This window comes from Nymphalis io, chromosome 18, assembly GCF_905147045.1.
Source record: "Nymphalis io chromosome 18, ilAglIoxx1.1, whole genome shotgun sequence".
In the NCBI taxonomy this organism is placed as follows: Eukaryota; Metazoa; Arthropoda; class Insecta; order Lepidoptera; family Nymphalidae; genus Nymphalis; species Nymphalis io.
In genome coordinates this window covers 9105040-9117727 of record NC_065905.1, presented here as the reverse complement: position 1 = coordinate 9117727, position 12688 = coordinate 9105040, and the positions used below count along the sequence as shown (strand labels likewise).

At 32.7% G+C, this 12688-nt stretch overlaps 1 protein-coding gene across 1 annotated transcript in view; it reads left to right on the top strand.

Moving 5' to 3' along the window:
- The window catches only part of LOC126775473 (somatomedin-B and thrombospondin type-1 domain-containing protein-like), a 40153-nt gene extending 33099 nt beyond the window's left edge, over nt 1-7054 (top strand). The window contains exons 2-5 of the mRNA XM_050497445.1: nt 1689-1883; nt 5085-5208; nt 5621-5700; nt 6825-7054. Coding sequence (XP_050353402.1) covers nt 1689-1883; nt 5085-5208; nt 5621-5700; nt 6825-7024 — 599 coding nt within the window. The 3' untranslated portion in view covers nt 7025-7054. The remainder of the gene's footprint in view (nt 1-1688; nt 1884-5084; nt 5209-5620; nt 5701-6824) is intronic.
- The last annotated feature ends 5634 nt before the right edge of the window (nt 7055-12688 follow it).

Here is a 12688-nt window from a genome sequence, read left to right as displayed (position 1 = left end):
GTCCTCAAACTGTACTTGGTGTTGGGAACTTGGTTGTGGGTCTTTGTGCAAGGCAGAAGGGTCGGTATCACCCATACATATATATTCTATCGCCAAACATCAATATTTAGTATCGTCTTGTTCCGGTTTGAAGGGTGAGTGAACCAGTGTAACTACAGGCTCAAGGGACACTAACTAACATCTTAGTTCCCAAGGTTGGTGGTTAATTGACGATGTAAGGAATGGTTGATATTTCTTACAGCGACAATGTATATGGGCGGTGGTGATCATTTACTATCAGGTGGTCCAATTGCACGTCTTACTCACTGCCTTATTATTTTATAAAAAAGTTAAAAGATATGCAAAAAATATTTTTTAGCGAAATACCATTTTCTAATCACGAGATATCCAAAACATTCAGTCAGATTAGCCAGATTAACTTGAAATTTATCTTAATTTATTTTGATTGTTCCAATTTCCGCGGATTTTACGTAAATTCTATCCAAAATAAAATAATTTTATATTTTTTGAAATAAAAATGAGACAATATTATATTCTCATAAGGTTAAAACTAAATTAAAAATGAAAGGAGTTACTTTGTGTGTATTTACAACATACGGCTTAATGAATTAAAAAGTATGTATTTAATTATACAATTAAATTATTCTGTATCCTTACTTCTTATACTTCATATTTACTCAAATTAAACAAAGACATAAAGCAATAGACCGGTGAAGAATCATTAAATATAAGAGTAATTTTATAAAATTGATTTAAATGTTTTTGTATCTTCATATTAAAAATTAATGTTAAAATGTCAAAGTTCCAGCGAAGTCACTTTAATTGACATCCATAATCCGAAACATGATCAAAGAACGTCCTCTAGATCCATAATCTTTTAAAAGTTTTTATCTTAATATAGTTAATATTGAATTTGTTATTTAACATGAATAATGAATAATAAAATAATCTTCATAAGAATAGTAAGTCATCAGTTTATCTTATGTATATTTGATAAAAATGTTATGAAAAAAAACCACTTTATTATTAAGAAACAATCAATGTTCTTAGAATGATATTTATCGCAATTGCAGTTAAGAAGAAATATATATAAATTAAAAGAATCATAGTAATTCTTGAATTTACTAATATTCCTATTTGCCCCTCCTATTAGAGACGGCTTGTGTTAGGAGGCGGATCTGGATTGTACGTGCGACTTTTACATCGCTAGGCGACCCGTAAACCATTACGCTATTGACGCTTCAACATAATCATTTATTTATTCCGAATTGTCTGCAGACAAAGTCAACTCTAAAATTAACATAACAACGAGTTATAACTCTCCTAGTTACTAGAAAAAAACCAAAAACTTTCAGTGATTCTACTCTTTCTTATTACATGCGATTTGCTAATAGCTCTGCTATATTATGTACTACAAACAGGTCATGATTAATATGTATTTATGTATAAATATTCCACTTAACTATTTGAAATATTCCACTTAACACTTAACTAATTGAATACAATTTACATCGAAAGCACTAATTTTTCGCGAATCCATATTGAATATCACACATTATTTAACATCTCGACCAATTTATCGTATTGTTAAATGTCAGTTGTTTATAAATTTTACTCCTCCTGTGATTGAAATAAACTATTAAGATTACGATATAGTACACCGTTATATAAATGTCTCTTTGTTTCAGTGTTAGATTGCGTGGTGTCAGGATGGGGCGAGTGGTCAGATTGTGACACGGCATGCGGGTCTGGCAGTATGGTGAGGAGCCGAAAGGTCATACAAGCGCCTGCGCACGGTGGTCACCACTGTCCATCGCTCGTGCAACGTCGGGCATGTCAAGCGCACCATGGATGTCAACCGGATAGCGATGTTCCTTTAAGAGGCACGTACCCTTTAATGTAATGTTTGATTGACATTATATATTGGCACATATATATATATTTGCATGGAGACGGTATTTATGCTGTCCAATTTGTTGTAACTCGACACTAATTGGCGCTGTAGCATATCAATATCTGTCCGGTTCAACGGTTCGTCATGAATATTGGCGTACGCAACACGACAACGTCTGCCGGGCTATGGTTATATATAACTAACGGGTTTGTCTAGCAGTATTATCGATAGATTTTATGTTCAGTCAAAACGCCGGAAATAAATCCATATAAATTCGTGTAAACCGAGAGGTCTAATGTCTAGATATTGTGTAGGAGGGATTTCTTAGTATGCATAACTTGAAATTCTTCGTCATCTTAAAAAAGGATTATTTTTAACACGGCTCTCCGTTATGATAACAAAATTTCGATCATAAAATGATAACAAAAAGCAAAATGTTACATAACATTTAGGTATTTTTTATGTTCTACATTTTATGTCATATGAGTTTTTTATCAAAAGTTTGGTCGTTGTTGAGATATCAAACGACTGTCAACAATTAAGATTCTGTAATTTTCTTTTTTTTTCTTTCTCGTGATATAATATAGTCTACTAGTTTCTAAGCGCGGCTTTGTCCACGTGCGAGGGAAGGTCCTTTTCAGTACCCCTGACAACGTGTACGCTAAATTTCGTCTTGTACCAAACAAACAAAAAATAAACTCACTTCGCATTTTTAATATTAGTAAGAATTATCAAATTTACATAGCATTAACCTGCAATAATTTTTTTTTTCTTCAGCTCGTAATTGTTCACTGCTGAGCAAAAATATCCTCGTATTAAAAATAATGTTAGAAGTCCATATAGCGGGAATTTGATTCTATACCGGTTAACTCACGATGTTTTATTTTATCAAAACAATTCTTTGTTTACAGAAAACTCTTATAAACTTTCCAAGTCCATTGAAACGTAATACAAACATTCTTCTTCAGATACTAAATAGACACGTTACAAGATTTATCAGCAAGAATACCCCGTAATTTATTCCATTAATTAGATTAGTTCGCTGTCCGTTCCCCTTCGTAAATGGAATTCTAGAAATAGTTGAATGACCTTGATCGATTAAATAGTTCAATGAGCTCCAATTAATAACTTGGAATGCTTATATTAAAAACATATTATAACAGTATGGTTTATGGAAAGTAATAGTTGATATATTGAAACGATGTTGTAAACATATTATTGGTGACGCGTTATGGGCGAAAATAAAAATCGCGATTTGCTCAGATTTGACCAAATACTCCTCATGAATGAATGATATGAGGACGTTTGTTAGGGGGTCTGCCTATTCCGTAGTACAAGTTGTTTTGATTATGTATGAAAACATTTTATACTTATAATAGCAGAATTAATTTATACATACATATGTTAAAACCTTTATGAATTACACACATTGTCGTCTGTTGTGTCATAGGTAACTTCCGACTGATATACATATTTACATATATAATTTTTGAATAAATGTATAAATACATAATGCATATTAATACATATAATGCACTCAACCTCGTGGCGGGAATCAAATCCATAGCCCCGGAAAGGAAGGCAGGGTCACTGCAATTGAAAATGAAATATGCATTTCAATAATTCTTTATGTATTTTGGTTTATTGTAAAATGTGTGAATGGAATACCTAACCAGCTCACGTGTTCCCTCCTCTTACAATCCGGGTTCCTTTAAAGGAAGCGTGAAGAGACATCTTGCGGCCCAGCAAGGCGGGGGCGGCTAGTGCAGAACATTCTTCCCGACTCTACTACCACTTACCATCAGATGGAGTAGACATTTGCCCTCCCGGCAAATATAAAAAAAAAGAAAAAGAATGTATATGTTGTAAAATAGATAAAGTTAAAGCTAACTTAAAAGAAGACTTATTCTCTATGCAAGCGGTAATATGGTATTTTTAGAATCGCTTTAGTCTCAAAACTTTAGTGGAATCCTTATTTTATATTCGTTATGGAAAGACTTAGCTCCACAGTATGCGGTTAGATAAGTTAGACAACTGATATTGATATTGTTGATCGCGTATTTTGGTTATTTTCCTAGTTTCATGGAATAAAATGGTAAAGCTATGTATATTTAGTGTTATTTATACTGATTCTATTTTTTTTGTTATTATATACTATTTATTTTTTCTTGTATATATTACTGTATTTTATATAATGATATATTATTTTTATTGTTTTAAAGTCAAATCATTTGATGTAGGGATGGATGGAATATTGTCCGAGCAACCGTTTAAACGTGCGACATTGTAACTGGTAGTTGGTATCTGTATAATTGCGTATTGCTATTCGGTAGCGGTAGATGGCGTTGCTTGAATCTGTCACATTCCTGAATCACGCTGTCTAGATTCGCTATTGAGTATATATAGTGTAGGAAGTGATAACTTTTAATTTATAGTTGTTTGAACAGAAGAAAGCTCTTCCTTAGTTTCTTTAAACGATTGATCCCAGATATTAGTAATAATAGTACCCGCAGGAAAGGCTTGCATAGCGGGGCTACTTGATGTTGTGTGATATTGCTAATACTTTGTGTTAATAGTTTTTATTTTATATATATAAATATTATCCTGGGACATTCTTCACACAAGACCATCAAATCCCAAACTAAGCAGAACTTGTACTATAGAAATCAGACAACTGATAGACTATATATACTACTTTTCTTTTGTAAATACATAATTATATAGATAATTACACCCAGATTCAGGACAAACAGACATGCAACTCTTTTTATATTGCAAAATGAGCTGTCCGCTCTTAGAGATGGAGAGGTTTCTTCCCTGTAGCTGTAGTTAAACTGGCTCATCTTTCAAACCGGAACGTCACTATAGTATTTATTGATATTTGCCGGTAGAATATCTGATGAGTCGGTGGTACCCATAACTTAAGTCTTACTAAGTTTTTTTTTACTTTTCTTAGTAGTATAAAAATAGTTAGTAGCGCCTACTATGTGGGTAGGGCTTTGTGCAAGCCCGTCTGGATAGGTACCACCCACTCATCATATAAAATACCGCAAGCAGCAACGCTTAGTATTGTTGTGTAGCGGTTTGAAGTGTAAGTAAGTCAGTGTAATAATGCACAGGGGACATATCTTAGTTCTCAAGATAATAAAAAAAAAAAAATCGATACGAGTCATGATTTATTTGTTTATAGAGGAATCAGCCATGATTCTGCCAGGAGGACTGTCGGTGAGCCGCCATTCGAATGAGACCGTCGACATCAGAAAGAATTTGCGATTGCGCAACCCAGACGATCCAGAATCCAACTCACATAGAGAGTGAGTAATGTTAATAATATTTTATTTACCAAAAATATTTAAATAATTGTCCGAATTTTGGAAATGTCCAATACTGATAAAATTTATATGAGATAAGCTTGGAGCTAGACTGAACTGAGTGCAAGAAGAACCGTCGAAATCGGTTCATGAATATATATATAACCTCTTTGGGAAGTCAGTTCAAAACGCCTATCTTATTTTATAAATATTTTCTGTTGTATGTAAATAAAGTTTCCTATCATTTATAAATGAAATAATAATTTTATTGTTATGTGGATAGAAAATATCTTCACTATTCTTTAGAAATTTTAAACGATTACGGTATATTTTTAATAGATAACATACGTGATATGATGAAGTTTTTATCTATCTATTTTTATTGTTCCATGTTCTTAACCTATAATTGTTTCAGATACTGTGTGCAGTACGAAGTGACCAAAGTGTCAAAAGCATGTCACACCGATTCCGATTACAAGCCATTACGTGAAGGTAGTTTGATAAGACATTTATAAATAAATACTATGTTCGATTAATACGTAGTTATGATGTTTATCGATAGATGGCACTAGTTGTACATTGTGCTGTTTCTGAATCGCATTAGCCAAAGCTCAAATTAGAATGTGTATTTTTTATATTATTTCTTTAGTATTTTAATACAGTTCTTTATTTCTAGTGGTATTTGAGTTCTCGTAGGCGGTTATGAGGTAAACACATTGTAATATGACCTTGGAGTAAGACCCTGATTTTTTTTGTTGCTGGACAGTACAGGTTGTCATTAACTAAAGTTTGGAGATTTTTCATCTGCTATGTTGACCCAGTACTCATTCATCTGCATGGCTCTTCCGTATTGTTACGGAAGACTCCTTAATAGAAAACTTAATAATAATTATTATTTGCTGAGTACACTCGGGGTCCGAACAGAAAACCAAGGACTGTCATAACATTACATTATTAATATTTATTTAGTTATAATAATAATAATAATAATAATAATAATAATAATAATATCCTGGGACATTTTTCACACACGGCCATCTGATTCCAAATTAAGCTTGTACAAAGCTTGTGCTATGGAAACCAGACAACTGATATACTACATATACTACTTTTCTATTGTAAATACATACTTATATAGATAATTACACCCAGACTCAGGACAAACAAGATGTTCATGTACACAAATATCTGTCCTGGGTGGGAATCGAACCCACAACCTTCGGCGTGAAAAGGCAAGAATCTACCAACCACGCCAACCGGCTCGTCAATTGTCAATATTAATTAAATAAGACGAGATTAAAATTAAAAATTTGCATTAATCTGTATTAATTATGGCTGCATGGTACAGTGACAGCATTAGAAGCCCGCTAGTGTCCCATTGTTGGGCTAAGGCTCCCCTTTTCGAGGAGAAAGCTTGGAGCTTATTTCACCACGCAAGTCCAATGCGGACTAGTTATAGACGCAGATGTTTTATCCGGCAAAGCACATGAAAACTAAGTAACGCTTGTCGGATTTGAACTTGCAATTTTCGACTAAGATTCACGTGAATGGCATAGGATGGCTAGCCTTCGAATTGCAATCAAGTTGTTTCTAATTATATAATATATTTTCAACAGGAGGTACAGTTTGCGTGATGTGCGAAGCAGCAGCTCTTCGACGTGACCTCAACTGGCGGTGCGGTGGTCACGGCGTGAGTGGTCACAGCACGCGCTTCTACGCGCTGGTTGCACCACACTGTCATGGGAAGTGGATACGCGCCAAGGAAAACCCGGATAGAAAGAGCGATTGCTGTTCTAATCCTGATTTTATTTTCGTATAAGATAGTTTGTAGAATTATGTACGATGTAATAATAAGAATATGCCAAGATTTGTTTTTAATTATCATCTGATTAATTGAAATAATTTATTTTACCTGTTCCCCTGAGCTAACAAAATAATCCAAATAAAGTGTTTTATGCATCTCACTTTCAAATGGCTCGAAGTGTAAACTATATCAATATTCCACAAATATTGGACAACATTTTACAAGTGTTAAGCCTTAGGTTCAAAATATGAACCGTTCATTATAAATATATGCCTTTCTGTAACAATGACGAACAATTTACGCTATTGAAGTGTACAAGAGATTACATCCAAATAATCTTAATTTTTTTCATTATGGTAAGGCGTAATTTTTTGAACGTAATACTTGAAAAATAAAACGCAATTAAAAATATTGTAATTTATGGCAATTGGAACGTATGTTTGTACTTTATGATTTTGATGATATTGCACTATTTATTAATTAATTTGAAAGTATATATACTATTGTTGGCTTAAGAGAACATACAGCCAGCTTTTATGTCTAGGCCTTCAAGGCACCGTACTAGGTGCCCCATCAACATAACAATTATATTATTTTGACTGAATAACACAACCGTTTCGGAATAGGGGCTCTAAATGTCAAAGTGCCTAGCAGCCTTAAGTCTGAAGTCCAGGCCTGAGAACATGTTGGAAATTTGTAAAATCAGATGTCAATTTTTTTTATAGAATAGAAAGGCGAACAAGCATATGGACCACCTAATGGTAAGTGGTCACTAACGCCCATAGACATTGGCATTGTAAGAAATGTTAACGGTCGCTTACATCACCAATCACCAACCTTAGGAACTAAGATGTTATGTCCCTTGTGCCTGTAATTACATTGGTTCACTAACCATTCAAACCGGAATTCAACAATACCAAGTACTGCTGTTTCGCGGTAGAATATCTGATATTACATCGTTCTGACAAATTAAGGTTAATACCAGGTTTTTTTTATAATATTTAGTGTATAATATCTTGATTTCATATCGTAAATATTATGTGAACTTGAAAATCTACCATAAGGGTTTTTTTTTAATTTATTTTATTTTCGAAACAAACTGTGTATATTAAATAAAAAAATATGAATAAAACTTAACTAACAGAGTTTTCAATATTAAATTTGGATAAGTATTAAAAGAAAGATTTTAAAAATATTAAAAGAGTATTTTTTTTTATATTTCGTAGCATTTGAAAGTGCGTTGGTTCGCGATTATCTCTGTCATTAAATATTTGACTACTATAATTATTATTTATAGAACACTTTTTACTTAATTGATCTGAAATTAGCAATGGAATAGTATCTAAGATTTTAAGACTATGTGTAGTAAAAGGAACAGTTCACAACGATATTTTCGGGTTAATAATATATTCGAATACTTTTCAAAAATATTAATTTTTAGTAAATTTTATTTTAACGCTTCAACCGTTTACAAAATTTCATATTAGTGACGAAAATTGATAAACGATTGTCGTTCAAATAACCCATTCAATTTTTTTATTCATTATGCGCACTTAAGCACTTCGAAGTGTACTTCACATTTGTATCAAATTTAATATATTTGTATATTACATACAAACATTGTCATCTGGCTTTTGGGCCCGTGAATATCCCGCTGCTGAACAAAATGGTTCTTATAAGAATTAAGATTTCTTTATAAGAAGAAATAGGAGCTTCTTCCACCACTCTGTTTATTGTGGGTTAGGATTTATTTGAAGGATCAAGTTTCACAGTTTTCCTCACGATTTTCTAAACTGAGCATGAAAATTGAATAGCCTTTCATGTCGTCATCATATCGAATTCTATAATTGATATTATTACTTAAGGACATATATCCTATCATCAATAAAACATCAATTAAATATAACATTCCGATATAATTGAAGCGTCCGGTAACCATTATATCTGTGTTATATACGATCGAATAACATTTCGACCGATCAACAATCAAGCTGTTTGAGAAGATCAAATTAACGCCAGTTAATCATTAATTAATTAATTAGTTCAACCAAACTGACCTAATGTAATTGACCACGGAGCATGTTTTAGTAATCGGATAGTTTGTAACTATAATAATATATATAGGTATATAACCGGTCAAGCGTGGATATGCTTTTGTTGAAGGTTTATATCGTTAAATTTTATATTAACGCTATACCTGCGCCTTCGCTTTCGCCATAGATTTTCCAAAAACCAATTTCCATAGTTATTTCTTCAAAAATGAAAGATTTTCATATCAATTTTCAGCCCCTCTGTCACTACCTTAGGGGTTAATCAGGGCATCTTCTTGATTGGAGTACTATTAATAAACATCGATACATAAGCTTAACACAATCAAAAAACTTTAGACGACAACCATTGCTTGAGATAAAAGGTATTTTCCTCCGGCTTCAAACAACAATACAACAATAAAATTAAAAACATTATGTCATAAGCGTGCTAATCTTTTAGGCTCTAGGTATACAGATATACAAACAGGATTAAATACATTAAATAAAAAGCTTGCGTCGGTTAAAAGATCAGATACGAATATTCATTTATCACACTTCCATAAAATTAGTATGAATTTCAGAATTCCTGATTTAATTACTCTTTTTAAATTGTAAATAAAAAATCGTTAACAATAAATTTCAAGTTGCTATCTAGGTTTTTGTAACCTAATTCCAATGGCAAAAAGAGTAGAAATAAATAAACCATAGATTTCATGTGATTTGCAAATAGTTTTTCTATATCATGCACTGCAATTATTTATAATTCAACACTATTCCACTTAAGAACTGATACCCATTTTAATTTGAAAGTTCTGATCATATCTTTGCCGCCATTTTGAACTTTTGATTTCGACGAATGGTATCATAGCAATTCAAAGTAGTTTATTTGTCTCTACTCCTCCTGTGATTGGAATATGCTATAGCTTAAGACACAATACTTATTTCAAATTAGCTCAAATATTAGATTAGTTCGATAGAAATGTAATAATAATATTTTAATAATAAAAAAAACAAGACTATGAAACATGTGAAAACATATCTATGACGTATGTTGTAAATAAATTATAATAAACGCATTCAAATAAATGGACATTTTTACTATTATTCCAAAATCCATAAATCCATTTTTTTTTATAGATTTTATTTAACGTCACATGTTAGTATATGTGGGTTAAATTTTACACCTCATTGCCCCTGCCATGTCATTTCCGCACAACATATTGAGCTGGATTTTTCATATTTTCTCTAGTTCTGGTGAAAACATGATGATGACAACTTCGTAATGGGTTTTGACCATCAACTGCAATGCTACTCTGTACTGTACTTACTTCGTTACTCACCCGTAAAATGTTGACAACCGGTTTTATACGGATGCGTAATGTTAAAATTATTACGATCAATGTCGCTTATCATTTTCTGAAATTTCACTACCGATTTCTGCTGTGTGTCTTACAGAATAGCCTTACTGTGTACTATTTGTTATTGCTTATTTTTCTGTGTCATTTTTATCCGTACAATCCATGAAAAGTTAATGACTTGTTTTATTTAATTTAGTACAGGAAAGCATGCATAATTATATGGGCGTGATGAGAACTACCATTTCGGTAGACCTTGTGCAAGCCCGCCTGGGTAGGTAACATCCACTCACCACATTTTCTACCGCCAAACAGCAATTCTTAGTATTATTGTATTCAGGTTTGAAAGGTGAGTGAGCCAGTGGAACTACAGGCACAAGAGACAAAACATCTTAGTTACCAAAGTTGATGGCACATTGGCGATGTAAGTGATCGTTAATATTTGTTACGTCAATATTTATCAGCGGTGATGACCACTTACCATTAGGTGGCCCATTTGCTAGTCTGCGTACCTTTTATAATAACAAAATGTTTTACGCTCCCTTAGATACTTAGAAGTATAAATCACTATTTACAAAAATAATATGCCACCACAATGTGGCCTTAAGTTGAAGATATTGATACGGCCAGACAAAGTTTTATTAAAAGACATTACTCTTTAGTGATAAAATAATTGGTGACTGGTGGGTGGTACTCATCCAGACGGCACAAAGACCTTCCACTGATGGGACTATGTCTTTACTTCTGTAACTTTCATGAAAATTTTATATTTAGATCAATACGAAGACAAACCAGGCTTTCGTGATTTCATAAATTCAAAAATTGAATTGGAAGCCTGGTTTGTCTGGAACTAACAAAAACTTTATTTACAAAACTTACTTAGCATAGAAGTGATGAACGAGTTTTGTAAGTTTACATTTATGATGAACTAAAAATATTGAAGGCGAATTTTAAATATATACAACAATTCGATTTCAGTGTATTTAAATTATAAGAAGATACAATGGAAAATGCTCAAAGTTGTTAATCTAAGCAACTTTGAGCTTTCGCTACCTCCCTTCACTTCTCGTTAAAGTGATATCTTATCAATAATAATAAAGACATTTTGATGGCAAATATCCAAGCGCCTTATTCTTCTACGTAATCCCGATGCCTGTGAACCAATATACATGCAAATTCGAAGAAAATGTATTTTGGGAGAATGCGCTGAAGGCACTCGGAATAGGGACATTGGAAACAATGTCTTGTGATCAAATGTGAGTAGAAATGACATGAAAAGGTATGAAGAAGTGTCCTTCGCTTGGTCGAATTTTTAAAACCGCGCAAAACTCAGGTCCTGCATTTTTTAAAATTCAATCTTAAAATAGTTATTTTAATAATCAAATTATTTTGATATGTTAATATTTTTTCCACCACTGACTATATATTTAAAGAATTAGATTCATCATGAGATATGCGAAAATAATTGAGGTTTTTTTTTTATAGAATAGGAAGGCGGACGAGCATATGGGCCACTTGATGGTAAGTGGTCACCAAACGCCCTTAGACATTGTCATTGTAAGAAATGTTAACCATCGCTTACATCACCAATGCGCTACCAACCTTGGGAACTAAGATGTTATGTCCCTTGTGCCTGTAATTACACTGGCTCACTCACCCTTCAAACCGGAACACAATAATACCAAGTACTGCTATTTTGCGGTAGAATATCCGATGAGTGGGTGGTGCTTACCCAGACGAGCTTGTACAAAGCTCTACCACTAGTATTTATAAGGTTACCATACCAGGTTTATAAGTAGTGATTTTTGTATGTTTAATAATTTTCAAGTTTGAGTAATTTCAGTCGTTATAGGAGCAAACATATTTGCACTCTGAGAAATGTCCACGTCAACTGCAAACGTTTATAAAAAAAAACTTATTAAAAATAGAGATCTGTTTTTAATAGATAACATTATTTCAAAAATATCAGATTTGTGTATTTGACACGATAATCTAAATCAAATGAATTCTGGATAAAGGTTTCGGTTAAGGTTAATATCGTGCAAGCAATATATTAATGTTTTTTGTTATTTTAAATAGGATTATGTCAGCAACAAATTTAAATTTTCACTATATAAAAATTACATGCGTGGATACTTTAACTGGAAAATCAAATATAAAAAGTTTTATTTGCTCTAAGATAAGTTCATAAAAACTGTAACAGCCTGTGAATGTCCCACTCCTGTGCTAAAGGCCTACTCTCCTCTAGTTGAGGAGAAGGTTTGGAGCTTATTCCACCATGCTGCTCCAATGTG